This window comes from Populus nigra, chromosome 8 (assembly GCF_951802175.1).
Source record: "Populus nigra chromosome 8, ddPopNigr1.1, whole genome shotgun sequence".
NCBI classification, from domain to species: domain Eukaryota; kingdom Viridiplantae; phylum Streptophyta; class Magnoliopsida; order Malpighiales; family Salicaceae; genus Populus; species Populus nigra.
In genome coordinates, this window is record NC_084859.1 from 4332459 (window position 1) to 4353059 (window position 20601).

Below are 20601 nucleotides of genomic sequence, written 5' to 3' on the forward strand. Positions count from 1 at the left end.
TCTATGTCTGTGTGGTATGGACTATGGAGTCTGTGAACTGTGGACTATGGATTGTGAAATGATGGAATGATTTTAGGATGCCATTTCAGTATATGATGGAATGATGGAATTGATTTTATTAATGGAATGATGGAATGATTTTACAAAAAATTTAATTGTATAGTATATGTACTGGAATTTAATTTTTTGTTAATGTATTTTAAAATTCCTTACGATTTTACGATTCGTTTTTACGATCCGAGTTTGTTTTGCATTTCTGTGTCGTGTCAAAATCGCAATTTTAACAACCTTGCCTGTGGTTGAACTCGCGGTGAAAAATCTACTTTTTTTTGTTGAGAGTAAGTTTTTTTTTAATTATGGGTGTCCGGGTCAGCTTACGCGCACCTCGACTAATCCTTCAAGGCTCTAAAGTTAACGACCATGTAAGTCTCCAGTGGCCATGAGATTTGTGACACTCGAACTAGCGATCTCTATAGAGCAAACTCAGAATCTGATCAGTTGAACTACACCCCTCATAATTAAGAGTAAGTGTTTTGGTTTGATTAGTAAAGGAAATGGGATTTTGGTTTTTGAGCGTGGGTTAATGAAGGGTGGTTTGGGTTATCAATTGAGAGGGGAAATTTAGGTTTTAATCGGAAACAATAATTTAATCACTTTTTACAAATTTATTCTTGGTCTTCAAAATCAAGCAATTTTGAACAATCAAGCTTTTAATTCTAATTTTTTAATTAAATTATTTATTAATTTTTAATTTGACTATTTATTTCAAAATCATTGTTGAACTTTAATGTTTTTTCATTCTTAGCCAAACTAAATTAAATTAAATCCTTTTCTAAATTTTCTCTTCAATTAAATCCTCGACTGTGATCCTAAAACTCTCAAACTCAATTTTTTACATATGATACTTGGTTATCAATTTAATTTCAAAGTCCGGCTATTTTTGTGTTGTTTTTTTAATTTTTTTATATTTTTGTATTTCATGTTTTTTTTATGATTTTCAAGATTTTTTAACATACAAAAATTAAATGAAATGAAGAAAATAATGAAATGATTAAAATTAACTAAAATTACTGAAAATATTTTTTTTTTTCAAAACATATATAAAAATAAAGGGTCAAAATTGAGTTATAATAACACTACTAACATGAATAATAACATGCATATATGACGTTTTAGTCTTTCACGTATGAAGTTTTTATGTAGATTGTATATAGGTGTGTAGCATGTAAATTCTGTGAGGAGCAGAACTATTATGCATATAGCATACATATATATATAGCATATAGCATATAGCATACATATATATATATATATATATATATATATATATATATATATATATATATATATGGACTTGTGTCTACTTTTAGTTGAGATCAATAAAAAGTTGGGATTATTTTTATAATTTAGGGTGTTAAATTGTGCATATTCTATCAACAATACAGGATAGGGTGAGGGATACCTCTCAAGAAGAGGAGGAAACACTTAATTAAGATGAACATGAATGGATCGACATCAAAAAGCTAAGTCTGGTGGGGGCTGGATGACTGCTAAACAGGGGCAGAGATTTTGACGAGAAAATCAACCCTGTGACATGGCATAGAAGGAAGGTTCAAAAGCAAAGCAGGCAGAGTCGTCGTCCTAGAAACAGAAACCGCGTCACCACTTCCCACTTTGATCCAGACAAGAAACCCTCTTTTCTTCAACTGCAGCAGCAGACTCCCTCCCTCCCTCCCGTTCCATTTCCATTTAAGTGACGCAGCCTTGTTTCTTTCAATGGCGGCGGCGTCTCTTCTTACTTTTCCTGTAACTAAGAGTAGCATCTTATCGAATCTAATCTCCGAATTCCTAATTTTATCGAACCATAATCAACTCTTCTTCTTCTTCTTCTTCTTTATCTTTGCTTTCTTTCTTTCTTTCTCTCTCTCTGTCTTTTTTCTCTGCAGAAGACTTCGTCGACGACCCAAAACCCATAACGAACCCTTACTTATTGACCCTTCTTTAACGAAATTGATTAATGGAGCTCGAAAAACGGGTGAAAATGGCAAGACCCGTTTGTCCCATTCGCTTCTTCTTGATATCTTGCCAGGTGCACTGACAAGTGGTGACGTGGATAAGACCGGGTTGGGTCGTGAGGAGGAGAGAGACGGGTCGGTTGAGGATCTGCAGGGGGTTAAGAAGAAGAAGAAGAGGAAGGCGAAGAAGAAAAGATTGTTAGATTTGAAAAGTGAAGAAAATGGTTTTGGCGGTGATTCAGAGAAAGAAAGGCAAGTTCCGGGCTCGCGTCCGGTCAAGCCAGAATTGGTATGTCTGTATCCTTTTACTTCTACGAGCAGTGCTACCCAGAGAAAGATCAAGCAGCAGTATGATCAGCTTGTCAAGTGCAATGAAAGCAATGCACTGACATTAGCTCAGGTTTTTCATTTTACACTTTTTTTTGTTTTTCAGTTTTTCAGAAAAATATCCAAACTTTTGTGCTATTTTTTAGAGTGGAAATGTTTGCTATTCTTGTGTAAGCTGGTTTGCCATTCTACTAATACTAAATGCATGCTAATTTATAATGATATCTGTTTGGAGAATATGCGGTCCATTTTATATGCCCCATTTCATTTTCTTGCAATGAAGAAAGGTGCTTACATAGACTACTGCTTAAGGAATTCTTTTCTTGCAGTGCTATGCTACTCATGCACTTTTTTATGTGATCAAATGATTAAAGCAAGCGAATTAATGCTAGACGAATTAATGCTAGAGTGTAGTGAGAAAAAATGTGCATAATTTGATTTTAATGTGGTTGGATTGTGATCAAGCCAGGGCGAAAAAAGATTTAATTCTGAAAGATTTTTGCCAGACTGCCACCATACTGTTTGTTGAAATTTTTGTCATGATCCGAAAACCATATAATAGGACATGAAAGACAAGCAGTGGTGATGCAAGCAGTAATATCACCTTGTTTGACGCACTTAGGTTGCCAAGCTCTAAACATGAAGTCTTGATTTCTCACAACTTGTTCTGGGCCGCAACTAGTGAGTGAAACTTCTGCAAATGGGGTTGATTGTTGGCTTTATTCAATTACTAGCTTTTAAAGGACAGTTTCCTTTATTTTAATGGTTATCTTGTATTTGTGACTTAGCGAGCTCCATCACTTTTCAATTTGTCCACCTACATTGAAATGTTTAGATTCTTTGAAAGGTGGTTTCTTCTTTCACTGTTTTGGACAATGCTCTGTTCGTGTAGCCAGTCATTACTCGTGCTAACAAACCACCTTCCGACTGCTTGCTGGGAAGGATTTAGCTGAAACTATATTAGTTTGAGTAGTTAGTTAATTCACTGTCACTTGTAGGACATCTTTTCATGATTTGAAGTATGGATTAATCAGAAAACCTTTAAAGAGTCTAGCAATTTGCTCGCCATCTTTATTCAGTTTCTATCTTTCCCTTTATAATCATTGAAATAAAATCTAAGCAATGATTTGAAGCAGAAAGATTCTGAATTGAACTTGGGCTGCAAAACTATGATGTTAAAATGTAGATTAAAGATATGGATGAGAAGCTCGGAGGTTTAGAGTGAGGCACAAAGTACAGGTGGGTTGAAAGAAAGAGGTTTGGTTCATGGAACATGGGAATATAAGTATGGTCTTGAAGGATTTAGAATTGCAAACATGCCTCAACATCATTTTTCTTTCTTGCTTTCTGAAGTAGACATCATTTTTTAACATGCTTCATCAGATATTGGATTTCTAGAGGAGGAGGGGTTTTTTTTGTTTTCAAGGCTAAATCCTACTGGAGTTCGGAATTTAAGGATACATGTGAAAATGGGGAAGTGACAAGATTTTAACCTTCAAGAATATTGGTTAGGTATCAGGCATGATGGATCAATGAGTAGTTAGTTGCAAATGATTTCAATGCTCTGGCAAGTTACGCTCGTGGATGCATGTTCACTGAATGTTAGCAATGTACCCAAATAACCATTTGCAATAACCATTGAGGAAATGAAGTCATGAAGGAAGTGAGCTGGTAGAACATTCTATACATTAAATTTGCTTCAAGTGGTTGTAAAAGTTTTGCTTCTTGTTTTTGAATTTGAAAATTTTGTTTTCTACAATAATGAAGTAAATGAGATTTAAATGCTGGTCTTTGGCTCATGCATGCACTTCTGGGTGCAAGAATGGACAACATCATAGAATTCTCTAGGACTGCAGGGTGGAATCTGGCGCACTTGATTGATCATATTCATTATTTGTTTAAATCATTTTTTACTCTTTATTATGTGCATTTAAATTGGCTTATTAAGGCTATAAAACATGTATTTTAGAATTGAGTGCTTGAACAATAGTCATACTCTTTGTGATTTGACAGTTCGTCTTGTAATACAGGTTGGAGAATTTGCAAATTGCTTGATTGAGGCTAGAACTGAGTTGCAACACAAGTAAGCATGTTGACAAATTATTCTCAGGAAACCAAATGATTGGTCATGTTTGCTATTATTCGTTAGTATTTGTTTCCTGCTATTCTAGTCAGCTTCTTGTGGATTGACTATTATTCTCCCTCCAGTATGTTCACCTTTGTTAAGCATATATGAACTTGCATTGCCATTTATTACTAAATAATTCATGACGTATTCTCCCATGATGTTGGAATTGCTTCCAGCCATCCTTAATTGTGCCAAGAATTTTGTAATGGCATTCAACATTCTGTTTTCTTTTATTTCTCCTTAGGACTTGGCCAACTTTTGGACTTTGTTTCAACTTATGGATTTTTTTCATAATTATTGATCCCATCACTATTGATGATAGCCATCCTAATAGTCTTTACCTTATCCCCTACGTGTCATTAAAGTATGTTTTATTTCCTTTTTTCTATTCCTGTTTCAGGTCAGAGGTCATCAAGCGTAAGTTCACAATAACAAAGGCTCTGCTGTTCAAGGCAGATAGGTCTTCAATTGATCGCCTTCGTCAACAGGTAAGCAATTAACTGATCAATAATATCTGTTCCCCTTAAACATGGATTGATGCTTTCTCTCAATGTCAGATTTACAAGCTAGAGCTAGAACAAAAAAGATTAGAGGAGGATACTTTTGTTTATAATTGGCTTCAGCAGCAGCTTAAACTCTCACCAGCATACAAGAAGGTACAAATGAAACCCTATTTATATGACTTCAAAAAAGCTCTCAACTGCTTTTTACAAATCGATTTCTGAAGTGATGTGCTGCACTTAGAATTCTGATAGGTGTGAAATTTTAAAAAATTGTAGAGAAAGGAAGGAAATTGATGGAGCATGATCCTTTCTTAGTGCAATATTAGAAAGGAAGTTCTCATGCTTTTTCTCTGTTTTTGTTTTGTTTAAGATGCTTGAAATCAGTGCCTGTGTGGAGTTGAAGGCCAAGTCCGAAGAGGTGATCGAGACAAAAGATCATGAATTTGGTGATATTTCCTTTGAAGAGCTGTTAGCACAAGAAAAGAAGGATGCATTTTGGTTGGTTGCTAAACTCATAGCACAGTTTTTCTTTTATGTTGGTTTTGACACTGCCCTGTAACTAATTTTATTTAAATCATGCAGGCAGAAAAATGGGAAATTGCGAACATACTCAAGCTGATGATAATATTGGTTCACTAACTGTATTAATGGATTAACAATTTTTGGTATGTATATCAGTCAACCCAACTGTCACAGGAATATTTTTACTACCTATGCTTCTGTGGGCTTCATTGCTGAAAAGACTTATGGATGTTGCTTTTGAATCTTTGTGCTAGGTTTTGCCAATGGAAGCTAGTTAATCCTTAATGTTTTAGTCTCAAGACTTGAAACTTTTGCTAAACTACTACAATGCATTCAAACATTGGCTGTAGTTTGCTCCCGCCTGGCTAACTTGTTACGTAGCATTTGGTCATGGAATCGAAGCTAAGGTCGTGCTTGTCTTGAGGGCATGAAAGCCGATCATATATGTTTGAATCTCACCTTTGTAACTGAAATAGCAGTTGAAGGAAGCCAAGTCTTCCAATAAGTTTTAGTCGGAATTCAAGTCTTAACGTGTGTCCACTAAAGAACCAAAATATGGACCCTTTCAATTTGAAGGATATGGTGCATGGAATGAAATCCTTTTGTAATTTATTGGCAGTTAATGTGTAGGATTAGTCATTACTAGTGTTAAACCCGCGCTCTGCTGTGGGATTGGTTTTATCTTTTCAATGAATAATTTGATAATAAATTTATAAATATGGTATAAGTTTTTATCTTCTTTTTTACATTTTTCAACACTTACTGATTCTTTTTTGTTAATAATATTGTGGGTAGGATTTCAAGTTAATTTCTAATGCATTGGTATGATGTTTAGGGTTGGCAATGTAATGTCACAGCTGCTGTTGAGGACATGAATGTTAGTGTAACATCATAGCTGTTGGGGACATGGATGTTAATGGACAGCAGCCATGGTGGGGGGGAAAATGCAAATTTTTTGCTGCCCACATGAACTTGCTCATTACATCACTGATTGGAAAAATAGATCCACATGAACTTGTTGAAAAGTGAAAAAAAAATGCATCATTTTGTATGCTATTTTTAATAAATACCATGCCTGAGAAAGGGTGAGGCCGACAAATAATGAGAACAAATATCTAACAATTAGGAGGTAGGCATGCAAACTCGAAATGGAAAAGGTTGTAAATTCGTTGGGTGGACAAAAGTGCAATCACAAAGTAAAGAGTTTTTACCGAATTTTATGTTGCAAGGCGAAGCCTGGATTGTTGCTCCTTTAACAAAAATAAAAAAAAATATTTTTAAAAAATATTTTGGACATCAAAACAATTTAAAAATATATATAAAAAATTATTTTAAACAAAAAAACAAAAATCAAAATTTAAGGAAGAGTGGTTTGCACCATGTTTCCAAGCACACTTTAAATACAGTACATGAGAACCATCATATTGTCTGTTGTGTTAAACAAGCAAAGTTAGTAAACAGTGCATATAACAAGCAAAGATAACTATTTAAGTCTTTGGAATAAGGTAGAGTTCCAATGCACTAAAGATTGCTCTTTAAGGTCTTCTTGTATGGCAAAAATAACTAGCAAGCTTGTAGAAAGATAAAATCTAGAGTATAAGCTATGAATTGTATACACCATTTCTTGTGCTTGTTGAACTTGGATAGATATCTCCATAGATTTTGTTTTAGGTTTACCTAGATCAAAGAAAGGTAGATACTTTTTTTTTTGTGGTTAATAGGTTTTATAAGATGACACATTTCATTGCATACTATAAGAACGATGATGCATCTCATATTGCAAACTTGTTTTTTAGAGAGATTGTTCGTTTGCATGACATTCTTAAGAGTATAGTGTCAAATCATGATGTTAAGTTCCTTAGTTACTTTTGAAAAACTTTATAGGGAAAAGTTGGGAACTCAACTTTTATTTTCAACAACTTGTCATCCTCAAACAAATGAACAAACTGAGGTAGTAAATAGAACTTTATCCTAACTTTTGTGTGTTGTTATTCAAAAGAATTTGAATAGTTAGGAAGAATGCTTGTCTTTTGTTGAGTTTACTTATAATAGAACTGTGTATTCGACCACTAACTTTTCTCTTTTTAAAATTATTTATGGGTTTAGTCCACTAACTCCTATGGACTTAATTCTTTTACCTTAGAAAAAAAGGGAAAATTTAGATGGTGAAAAGAAGGTAAATATGGTGAGACAACTCCATGAGGGAGTTCGACTGTAAATAGAAAAAATAAACATATTGTATGTTTCTAAAGAAAATAAAAGGTGTAAATAGGTTGTTTTCCAACCCGGTAATTGGATTTGGATGCACATGTGTAAGGAATTGTTTTCTAACCATAGAAAATCAAAGTTACAGCCTCGTGGTAATGGTCCATTCCAAGTTTTAGAAAGGATCAATAACAATGCCTACAAAGTTGATCTTCCAAGTGAGTATGGTGTTAGTGCTACCTTTAATGTTGCTGATGTAACTTTGTTTGGCATAGGTTTTGATTCGAGGCCGAATCCTTTTGAGGAGAGAAGGGATGATATGGATCAACCCGCGAACACCAAGGACCCATTACACGTTCCAAGTGAGCCCACACAAGGTCCAAAGTGAAGGCCTTGAAAGAAGCATTAAATAAATTAGTTGTGCAAGTTTCGGCCAGGGCTGAACTTGAGGATCCTTTAAAGCATCAAAAGAATGTCTTGTATATTTAATCCATGTGCAAGAGGGGCCCAGACCATTCTTATTTGAGCCATGAAGTTTCGACAATAAGGCTGCCAATTTTGTATCAGTTTCGGTCAGCCTTGTTATGTGATGTTTCCATGTGTTTTGTGGAATCCTAACTAATATTGAATTTTCTATTATGTGTGGGAACATTGATTATTTCCTTTAAATATTAGGATTTATTATTTTATTTTATTTTCTTGTCAGGTAAGGAGAAAACATAGTAAAGAAAACAAAGAAATTCAAGCTGACTTGGGAAACATAAGACCGACACAGTCTCCTTGTTGTGCAAAAAGAATAATTCAGCAACTTAATTGTGTTTTCTAATATTTGAAGAATACCAAGAGGTGGCAAAGAGGACCATTAAAGGTAGTATCCTTTATTTTTCAAAAGAAAGATAAATACAAGGCTAAGATCAAAATCTTATTCTAACTTGGAAACCAAAAGGGCGACAACTTCTCCTTTAGTTCCTAGGATTATTGGGCAGTTTTATAAGCTATAAATAAGTCTTTTATCAAATCTACAATGTTTTCTTTTCTTTTTCTCGTCTCATGGCGGATAAAGACTTGAGACTTGTGGGCTTTATTTTTATTTTGTTAGTTATAGCTCAAAGTTTGTTTGAACTTAATGAATATTTTGTTTTCAGCTAAAATCCAAGGCTTTTTTATATTAGGGTTTGAGCTTATTAGTAAAAGTTTTGGGTCAACTTTTATATGTGAGTCAATTCAACTCACAAGGGTAGATCCATTAAGGTTAATTTTCCAGAACTATTTAAACACATTTAAGCCTAAATTTTAACAGTCATTGATGAATTCTGAATTTTTTAATTTTAACGTGTGAGAGAGATTGTTGTATTCTTTTCTTCTTGAATAAACTGAATCTGACTTATCAAAGATTAACTAGCTTTGTGGCATCATTCGACTTCATTCTAATGGTGCTGATGCCTTGGGACAAGTTTTCATTATGTCACACTCCTATCAAATCTATTTTAGCTTTTCGAGATCAGATCTCAATCTTGATTATGGGTCGCGTGACCACGTGATCATAAGGTTCACATCAATAGATTAGCAGTTAACATTATGTTGGTTCATACAATGAAGAAGATTGGCATATCTTTGGATGAAATATCCAAGAGTATAATGGTGATCCAAGGTTTTAATTAAAAGGGATAATGCATCATTGGAAAGATTCAGATCAAGATTGAGATTGGAGAGATGAATTTTTTAGCACTTTGCTATATTATTGAGGCAAAGACTTCCTATGACTTACTCTTAGGAAAAACTTGGTTACATCAACATTGCATCAATGCTTTAAGTATAGCCATGGTGGTGAAGTTAAGTGTGTTGTGGATATAAAAAAAATCATTCTCTATTGAAGAATTATATTATACAGATCTCAGGTTCTATTTTGAAAAGGATGAAAAGTTGAAGCTAGAAGTCATATTTAATTTCAAAGATAAGATAAAATAGAGAAGGATAAAACATTAACAAAATCAACCTAAAAGTTCATCCCAATTCCTTAAGTCCAACTTTCCAAGAATTATATCCCATCAATGAAGGAAGAGCTAGTCTTACCATTATCAATCATGGTTGGACTATCACTTTATGATTCTTACTCTTTAGAATTCGTGATGCATAAAACTTCTAGAAAAGCAATAAAATAGCTAGAAAGTTAGTTTGATCCTCGTGTCCAAATATTTTTTTAAGAATACAGGACATGGGACATGTAAACCTCATAAACTTGGAAGCTTATATGACATTTTTATAGGTGAAGGATCATCAAGAGAAGTAGGAAATATCAATGACAATAGAAAGGCATGTTTGGCTACTAGGAGGCGCCACACACACCATTCAAAATGCACGAGTGCCTCCAACATGCTGGCGCGTGTATAGCAGCTTTTGAATTTTAAAATTGATCAGTTAAATTAAAAGATCAGATTACCCCCTTGTGGTTGTGAAATTAACAAAAAAAAACAAATTGAAAAGATCAAAAAACCTCTAAACCCATGTTTTAATTTTTTTTTATTCAAAGAACAAATATATATTTTCTTAATACCCCGGTCAAATCATTAATGACTTACGGGTTATGAAAAAATCAAAATATCCCAACTTATAGACTTCTTTTGTTTTTCTTGAAAGGACATAAAAGTCATTTCAATAGTAAACTTACACTGAGTGCACATTATTTTTATTTCAAGCACGGAAGGTTTCAAAATTAAGAGGCCGTTTGGTATTGTGGTTGTAACTGTGTTTTGTTCCAACCACAAAAAATAGTTGTTTGGTTAATATTTTAAACGGAGGTTTTGAAGATGGTTCCCACTAAAAATTGTGTTTCTACCGCTGGTTTTGATGAAGCAGCAAATTGCTGCTTTTCACTTTTCATTGCCGCTTGTTGCCATATCCTGCACTGTTCACTTCTTAAGCTTTCTCTATCAGGATGATCATCTACACCAGGGTTATCATCAACTTAATGATCCAAAACCAAATTTTTTCCTGGGTAAAAACCGAGTCACCCCAGGAAGGTTTAATTAGACAATAATCATCACAAAATAGTTTCATGTCCAAGCAAACACCACAACAAGAACACTTTAAATCCTCCTCACCATTTTCACTTAGCTTACCACCCCAAATCTTGAAGGTCACGAAATTGGTTCATCCAAGGAAAAAAAGCAAACTTGTTCAAGGATTCACAATGAGATGAGGATGAGCAGTCCTCACACATATCTTGCGAGACTGATCAAAATCCATTTAAGGGTTGCATAAACTAGGAGAGTGATCTTGTTGGTGTTTCTGTTCAGCATGGTTGCAAACTTGTTACCAGCCATGGATCTGCTCTGTTTTTCTTGCTATGTACAAGGAAAGAGATGGAGTTGGGTAAGATATCAAAAAATAATTTATCAGAGGTGAAGAAGTTAAATGGCTTCAAGACTGAGAAAAGAGGGACATTGAATGTTAATTCACTTGCCACAGTTGAATTAATTCACGGGTCGTTAACAGTGTCTTGAAATTCTAATTTTATTTCTATGATATTTTATTTAATATTATTGTGTTCTTAAAAAATCAAGAAAATTATAGTTTTTATCAAATATGATGAAATTATAAATAGTTTAATAAAATACTAAAAAAATATTTAATATAAGTATTATTTATTTTATGATGTAATAGCAATAGTTAAATCTACAATAATTAAATTTAAAACCATCAAAATATATATATATATATATATATATATATATATATATATATTATTTTATAACCTCAACTTCAACCATAATTTTAACTAAACATATATTTTTTAAATCAATCTTAACTAAAAATATTTTTAATAAAATAACTTTTTTCAAATTATAATTATCATAATACCAAACATATTCTAAATATAAAGCGGGAAACCAAGAGGTGTTTTAGCCAAGCTCTCCGACTACATCATCCCCTTAGCGGGCTTCCGGACGGAAAACAGACAGGGAGCTGAATCGTTCTTGTTTCTTCAATTGATTGTGGTTAGCAAAGCATCCATTTGTTTTTCGTTCTATTTGTTAGAATCAAGGCATGGATCGGAACACATGCATCAATGAGTCAGGATTGAAAACAGAACATCTTCAATTGTATTCAGAATAAAATAAATCAATGAGCTGAATAAAGGGTCAGAGGTCCTGTTGGAATTTATTTTCAATTAAAATAGAGACACCGATTGATTACACTATCCATCACAAATCTTTGTATAATTCTCAACGAAATATCTCTGAAGACATTTGAGAAAGTATCCCACACACAAACAAGAAGAAACAAGGCAACTAAAGCATTGAAGAGCTAAGATTTATATGATTTGGTTGGTCACGTTGGATAAGATGGACATATCAAGATTCAAGACTTCCAAGATCACTTCATAAAACATCAGACACCAGTGTAAACAAAGTAAAACATCTCAAACGCTACTCTATCTACCATCAGCACAATAAAGCTTTGACAAGGAACCAAAAAAATTCACTAGCGGCAAATCCGTGCATCTTGCAAAAGAACCTAGGGAATTTTCAGTCTTCATTTTACTCTTCTGCAGATCAGTCAATTTTGACTGAGGCGTAGATCTTCTGGACAAACCAGAAGCAAGCATAGAAACCAATTGTTCCCGTCAAAACAAAGAAAGCATACGAGATAATTATCATGTACCCGAAGTAGAGGACACCAGAAACAAACTTTGTAATCTCCAACTTGGTGAAGAAGTAGAAAATTGAGTACAGGAAGAGGTACAGAGCAGAGGAGCCAGCAGTCAGATAAGACCTCCACCACCAGTGGTAGTCTTCACTACATAACTGGAAGTAACAAAGCACAACTGTTATTTCTGCACAGGTTATCAGAAGGATAACAAATACTATGAAGAGGAAGCCAAAGATGTAATAGAACTGATTGAGCCATATCGAAGTCAAAATGAAAAAGAGCTCGATGAAAACAGCACCGAATGGAAGAATGCCTCCAATAAGTATAGAGAAAACTGGTTTCATGTACCATGCCTGCTCAGGGACTTGCCTGGGAATTTTGTTTGTTTTCACAGGATCTTCAATAGCTGGCTTTTTGAAACCTAAATAACTACCGACGAAGACCAATGGAACAGATATACCAAACCATAAGCAAACAAGAGCAAACATTGTCCCGAAAGGCACTGCCCCTGAAGATTTCTCCCCCCAAATGAGGGCATTCAGAACAAAGAAGATTGCGAAAAGAATACCCGGAAACATAAACGCAGTTTTAAGAGTATTTCTCTTCCAATCCGTGCCTTTGAACATTTTGTGCAAACGTGCTGATGAGTAACCAGCAAATAAGCCCATGAAGACCCACAAGAGAACCATGGCAGTCATAAGACCACCTCTGTTGGACGGAGATAGGAAACCCAGCAAAGCAAATATCATTGTCACAAGTGTCATTCCAAAGATCTGTACACCTGTACCTGCATACACACAAAGTAAACCAGAGTTGATTGGTGCCCTGAATACATCTCCATGGACAAGTTTCCACCCAGTTTCCTCTTGTGCCTCATCTTGAGTTTCCAACTGATTGTAGTTTGCAATATCTCTATACAGAGTTCTCATCATTATCATGGCCACCATACCGGAAAGGAAGAGGACAATCATCAGTGAGTTAATGATGGAAAACCAGTGAATCTGATCATCATTCATGAGGAGATACGTATCCCAACGAGATGCCCATTTAATGTCACTTTCCTAAGAGAAATAAGGGGGGTGAAGAGAATAAAGAAGTGAGAAAATGTACAGGACAAATGAAGCAGCTCAGGCAAGGAGAAGAAGAGCTTATTAAGAAAACCTTGAAGGTAACATCATATGTGAACACAATTTCCTTTCCTACATCCACTTCTTGTGGAACAGTGCTGCCTTGAATTAACATTTTGGTGTCCTTGTTGCAAGTTGTCAACTGAGGATCATTATCATCCCACTCCTTGTATTCATGATTCACACTGTTTGCAAGTGTCAAACATACAAAGAATGAAACGGTAAGTTAAATATATTACTATCCCAAAGTGATTCAATAACAACAGGAATTGAGAGCTCAGCGTTTGAAATTTTAATCTAAATGGAAACACAGAGCTTAATTTATCAAAATTTAATAGCCACAGCATCAAAGAGATGGACAAATAATGCTAGATGTGATCATTAAAGTGAATTTGATCCAGTACAGAAACTCTTTAAGGAACTTTATGGTATTGAATTAGAAAATAATAAGAGATCAAGCTGCATTGCCAGCAGGAGCAATAACAGCTAAATCCTTTGGAAACTAAAACTTGCTTGCAGCGAACACACATGCTCATCTTTTTTTCCTTCACCAGTAACCAATACAAAAGTGAACTTAACAATCAAAAAGAAGATGGTAGAAAACCTGTTTGGAGTAACCTCAAACCCAACAATGCGAGAAGAATCCCCCTCAGGATCCTTGTGGTACATAACTCTAAAGCTCAAGTGGTTGTTGATAAAATACTTCTCCTCTTTGCTCTGCAAACAAAAAATCTTCAATCAATACAGACACAAATATGCCCATGCTTTCATGCTTGAAAATGCTTCCTGAAACATACCCCAGCATAATTTCCTTTGAACCCAACACGGAAACCATGCTCGTAAGTTGTTGATTGAATCCCATCCCTCCTTTGTCTAAGAACAGCAACTGGAAGATTATCTAAAATCCTACACATCCATTTCCAAGCTATCAGTACAAAGAAAAACCTATTTCAACATCTATGAGATTAGCATCCATAGAACTGATGCAGCATACATAGACCAAAAGGTAAGTCTGTAAGAAAACATCTTCAACTTACATGTTAACACGATATTCATCGTCAATTTTTTCCTTGAAATTCTTTGCAGATTCAGCATCAAGTTTCTTTCGACAGGCCACTTTGCATAACTTCTCATTCATCATTTTAAACTGGAGTATGATTCATTGATTAATAACCAAGGCAATGAGGAAAACAGTTATTCGGCAGGTTCAATTGTCTACCGAAAACAAGTGAATAAAATAATGAAAGAATAATAAATAAATGCTTACAGTATATACTGAATTCTCAATGCGGTCTCCTCGAAGAACTTCCCCCAAATTTTCTGCGTTGTTCTCAATCTTCTTAGGCTTACAGTAGTTCAAGTAGTAGTAGTCATATGGAAGTTGTGTCTTTGTAGATGATAATTTGTTCACTTTGACAGAAAGGATGGTATCCTATTCAGAAAGAGTGCAAATGTCAAACAAACAGTAAGGTATAATAAGTCTAAAATAATAAATTAAAAAAGAAGGAACAAATCATTTAAGAATCATAACAAAATTTCTTAGAGAAATAAGATAACTGCACCCAATCCATTCACATTCACACCACTTAAAATATCCATGTATTCATCATTTTGTGTAAATTCTCTTAGTCATCTTAAATGCAAACTTTGAAAATAGCAAATCAAAATAACCCATCGTATCCTAAGCCTCGATGAGCAAAACACAAAACAAACCCAGGATTTGACCCCAGAAATAGAAAACAGTGACAGATCTAGAAGAACCCAAAAAGGAAAAGGATAAAAAAAAGAACATAAAAAAGTATTAGATCAAACACGAAATAGAAAAGGGTCAGCGTAGATCCAGTTCCATTATGACTTGAAGAAAAACAGAGGTGTACCTAATGAATAAGAAAGAGGAAAACAGATAAACGAACCTTTTGAAAGTCACGAGGAGCCACACCAGGCAAGTAGAAAGAGTGAGCGGAGGAGATGAAGAGGAAAGCCAAGATGAGAGTTGCAGAGATCCGACCACCCATCTTCTCCATCTTCTTCTTGAGAAAGAGGTTACTGTTCTCGATAGAGGAGAGGAAATAAAAGGAGAAAGGGAGATGATAGAGGTTTTTTACAGTGGCAGGGAGACTCCCTCTGCAGTAATAGTAATAAAGAACAAAGAAGAGGGCTTTCTTGGTTTTTTCATTTTACTTTTGCGCGCATATATATAGGCCAGCACTAAAAAAAATGAATTTATCGAAAAACATTCAAGTTGTGAAAAAATATTTAATATTTTTATTAAATCTGATTTACTGAATTAAACTTGAAATTTTTTTAATTTAATTTTTTATTTAATACACATTTTAAATTAAATTATTTAAAAGTTATTCTAATATAATTCAATTGATTTAATTAATCCAAAAATATCTCAGCCAACCAATAAAATAAATTCAAAATAAAAATAAATAAATAAAAAATTGATATAATAAAAAAATCTTTTTTCCTAACTGAGCATCTAGCTCATGTTTAAAAGTAAATTTTTTAGAAATTGCCCTTGTATGATTTATTTTGGTCGGTCAATAAAAATAATATGATAACAAAATAAAAAAAAAAATTGACAAGAAAAAAACTTTTCACCTGACTCCTTACTTGGTTTGGATTTAAAATTAAACCGTGTGAGAGTTTTTTCAATATAATTTAATCAACTTGATCATTTCAAAGAAAATTTAAATGACTGTTAAAAAAAGTTTGATGATAAAATTAAAAAGAAAATGATGAAATTATAAATAAAAAAAATAGAAGGGAAATAGAAAAAAATAAGGGGTTTAATTGAAAAAAAGAAGCTCCATAATGATTCTCGATTGTTTTAGTATAGAAGTGTGTTAATTATTTGACTCGTACTTTGTCACGGGTTGAATTGCTTTTTTTTGCAAAAAAAATAAATATACAAGTTTTTTTAACGCGCTTTCCTACAAAAAAAATCTTAATTGTAAATCTAAAAGCCCTAACATGTATTTAATTAAATAAATTGAGAATTATTTATACCAATAAATACAAAACAAATATGTTAATGCATCTATTCAACTCGTCTCGTTGTGGGTCAAGTATTTTTTTTTCATCTAGCATAAAATAATGAATATGCATGTGTTATTAACGTATTTTTTGTTATCAGGTCAAAAAATAATTATAAATTAAAATGTTGATATTTGAATATAATAAACTAAAGTGGATATCACATGTGTTAATAAAAACGTGTAAGATCTCAAGTTATTTTTTAATGTAGTAAAACAATAAAACAATGTTGCAATGCTACAGTAAAACATCATTAGTCTTTGTATAATAATTTTTTAGAAGAAAAGGTGTAAACAAAAAAAAATACAAAAGAATAAAGATAAAAACAAAAATAATAATATAAATAGAGTAATTAAAAAGTGATAGATATTTCAAGAGCAAAGAATAAAAAATAATATTTTTTCAAAAAATATAAAGAGGAAAAAAGAAAAACTAAAAAATATAGAAGAATAAAGATAAAAATAAAAAAAATAATGATAATTAGGGCAAGTATAAAAAGATAAATTTGTCAAGTCCAAAGAGAAAAAAAAATCTAAGTAATGCTTTTTAAGTAGAAGAAAAAACAATGAAAATATTATAATTAACCTGGAAGCCATTCAGCAAAGAAAGTAAAAAAAAATTAAGTTCATGAAAGTTATTATAAGCAGTGGAGGCAAAAAAAAACAATTAAACACCCATTAAATATTACACACACAATAAAAGTTATTAAACGAGTGATTTTTTCAAGTATTTCTTACAATAAATTCTACTATTTCAAAATAATCATAAATTAATTACTTATCAAACAATTTCTAATTAACGAAATACTAAAACTCATCCTTTTACTATAATCTTTTTCACAATTTATTATGGATTCACATAATTAATTTACTAAATTATCCCTGAAAAAGATAAACACAAAACCTGGCTTTAGAGGTATTTTTGAACTTTTACGCGAAGTATATTTGATATTATAAATTGTCCCTGTATATGTATCTTTTACTCTATTTATTGCATAGTACAAAGCTCTAAATACCATTGGAAGCATAATTACAATTTGTTTTGGGAGAAGGGCTTTTTCAGTTTTCTATTTTCTTGAGCATAGTGAGATTATCAAAATAATATTGAATTTTAAAACAAATATTTTTGTCTTTAGGGGTATTGGTGTCTTTTCAACTTTAGTTTTTTTGTAAATTTTATGCGAGATCGGGAGTATTTTGGTATTTATATATATAAAAAAATTATTGGCACATTATAAAAAACACGCTAGTATGTGGAGGTTGTCCACGCCATTTAGGCGGCGTGTGACACTTTCTCTGGTATCCAACAATACTCAACCGCCATCTCAAACGAAGCATCGCGGGGCATTGCTTCTTCTTGACTGGCGCGTGTTCTTATAAGGGCCAATGTCAGGCGACAACCGGATTTCTAATTCTCTACCTTCTTTTCTCTTTTCTCCACCCACCCAAAGTTCAAAAATGTCCTAACTTTTGTATTATTTCAATTATGGTCCTCATAGTTTTTATTGTTCTGTATTTGCTTTAAATTCTTTTAATATTTTTTTTTCAATTTCATCCTTTATCATTTTATTTTATTTTATTTCTATGTTAGATTTAGTCTTTTTTTTTAATTGATATTTATTTTGTTTTTCACCCTTCTTCTAATTGATTTTCTTTTCAATTTTATACCTGATTTTTGTTTCTTTTTTAATTTGATCCTCATTCTTTTCATTATAATTTCTTTTGGTTTTATTTATTTTTTTAATTGAAGTTTTTTCCTAGATTCATCCTTCATTGATTGATTTTATTTGATTTTAATGCCACATTTGATCATCATTTTTTTAATTTTGATTTTTAAACCCGACCTAGAGGTCGGCCCCGAGCAAGTTTTGGGTCACAAATCGAGTGGGTTGGTCAAGGTTACCTAGATCAACTTCACCTAAAAAAATATTCGACAGGATTTAATTTTTTTTTACAAAGAAGTTGCGTCTTCATTTTTTTAATTATAGTTTTTAAACCCGACCCGAAGATCGATCTCGGGCAAGTCCCGGGTCATAGGTTGGGTGGATTGGTCAAGGATACCCAAGCAACTAATTTTTTTATTTTAAAAATATGTAAAAATGATATTATTTTGGTAAACATTTTACAAAAAAAAAAATCAATGGGTTTTAAGATGGGGTTTTAAAAAAAATTAAAAGAATTTAACAAAGAAATCGGGTCTTCATTATTTTGATCATGATTTTTAGACTTGGCTCAGGAGTTGACCCCAAGCAGCTCCTGGGTCACTGGTCAAGTAAATTAACAAGGGTTACTCGGATCAACTGATTTTTTTATTCTGCAAGAATGTCAAAATTATATTATTTTTATAAAGATGTAGGAAATAAAATCAACAAGTTTTGAAAAAATTTAACAAAAAAATTTAGTCACAATTCCTTTGATCGTGTTTTTTAAGTAATGTTTTTTTATTTCATCCCTTAACATTTAGTTTATTAAGAATTTTGCTTCATGATTTTTTCAGGTTTGCCTTCTATAAAATATTTCCAGCCTCATAAACAGGACACCAATTTAGAAGGTTAGCTTTAATTAACTTTTATTTTTTAGTGTATTTTTTTAAATTTTGTTTTTTAACATTTGGTTGGTTATGAATTAACCTTTGTTATTTTTTTCTCTAAAATTATCTCAATCTTATTTTCCGAGTCACAGATTTGATGGGACGACCAAAGTTTTTTTTTCTAGTTACTTTTTTTAATTAATTTAATTTATTTGCTATCATTACTTTTTTAAAAATATTATTAAATTAGTTAAGGTTATTAAGCCTGTCAACTCAATAACTCAATTCTCTATTTTTTTTAAATCTCAAGTTTCACATAGAGTTTTTTCAGAAAAAAATAATTCGACCGACCCGCGACGTAACGCAAGTCATCTATCTACTAACTACGCGGCTGTGGCTGCGTTTTATTTAAAACGTCATCCACAGCCGTTTGATAATAACAAAAATCACTTTACTGTGCATGGGGTCCACGTGTTTTTTGCGTTTAAAATGTTGAAAAGGAAAAGCTACGAAAACCTGCTTTGCATGCACTGTAGCGGATAAAAACCTGCGGACAGTGCAATTCACTGTACTGTTCACGAGTGAATTGCACTGTTCATGTGAACAGTGCAATTCACTTGCACTGTTCACAGGTTTTTTTTTTAAGTGTGTTAATTGTATTAATTTAAAAAAAAACTAGTTGAGAGAATTAAATTCATTCGCGATGTGAACAATATTTTTTTCTTAAAAAACTAGTATAGAGTGAATTAAATTCACGCGCACAGTAATATCGATTTTATATCTGATAATATTTTATCTAATTTTATTACATACTCAAAAAGTTATGAAAATTGTAGTTCTTATCGGATGAATTTTGAACGTAATGGAATTATAAATAGTTTAATGGAATAATAAAAAATATTTTATATAATGTATTATTTGTTTCATGATGTAATAAGAGTAATTAATTTTACAATATTTAAATTTAAAACCATTAATATTAATATATTTTTAAAAAAATTATTTTATAACCTGAATTTCAAAAGCATTCTTAACCAAATACATTAAATTACTTTTTCTTCAACCTCAATTTCAACCACAGTTTTAACCAAACACCTATTTTTTCAAACCAATCTCAACTAAAAATACTTTCTATAAAAACAACTTTTTTTAAACCACAACCATAACAGATACCGTAATATCAAACACACTCTACGCCACTCTAGACTTTAGTTGCGTCGTCGACTTGCACAATTTGCACAATGAAAAATTTAGCCCACGTGCCGGATCTTAAAAATGAAAAAACTAACAGATAACATGTCATTTTCTGAAATAATTTTTGAGCACCTTTAACGATTAAAAAATTGATGGCGGACTCTTTTGATCTAAAAACTCAAAATCTAACTTGTTTTTACCTTAAAATCATGAGATTAAAAAAAAAAAAATCTAAGAATGAATTTTTATAGCCTTATTACCCCAACCCAAAAACAAATTTTATTACGTCTAAGATTTCAAAATCAAATCAAATAAAACGAATAATTGAAGTTTGTAATATTTCAAGTCCAGGAATA

At 32.5% G+C, this 20601-nt stretch overlaps 2 protein-coding genes across 2 annotated transcripts; one reads left to right on the forward strand and one right to left on the reverse strand.

Annotated features, from left to right (window-relative positions):
• The first annotated feature begins 1368 nt into the window (after positions 1 to 1368).
• Positions 1369 to 6234, forward strand: LOC133700556 (uncharacterized). Its single transcript, XM_062124121.1, has 7 exons — positions 1369 to 2415; positions 4373 to 4425; positions 4871 to 4958; positions 5028 to 5126; positions 5344 to 5471; positions 5556 to 5638; positions 5750 to 6234. The coding sequence occupies exons 1-6, from the start codon at positions 1777 to 1779 to the stop codon at positions 5590 to 5592; spliced, it is 1044 nt and encodes a 347-aa protein (XP_061980105.1). The 5' UTR covers positions 1369 to 1776; the 3' UTR covers positions 5593 to 5638; positions 5750 to 6234.
• A 5659-nt stretch (positions 6235 to 11893) lies between these two features.
• On the reverse strand, positions 11894 to 15606 carry LOC133701127 (transmembrane 9 superfamily member 7). Its single transcript, XM_062124943.1, has 7 exons — positions 15394 to 15606; positions 14748 to 14912; positions 14518 to 14627; positions 14278 to 14386; positions 14085 to 14197; positions 13515 to 13665; positions 11894 to 13414 (listed from the first exon to the last, which is right to left on the reverse strand). The coding sequence occupies exons 1-7, from the start codon at positions 15502 to 15504 to the stop codon at positions 12257 to 12259; spliced, it is 1917 nt and encodes a 638-aa protein (XP_061980927.1). The 5' UTR covers positions 15505 to 15606; the 3' UTR covers positions 11894 to 12256.
• Between the last annotated feature and the right edge of the window lie 4995 nt (positions 15607 to 20601).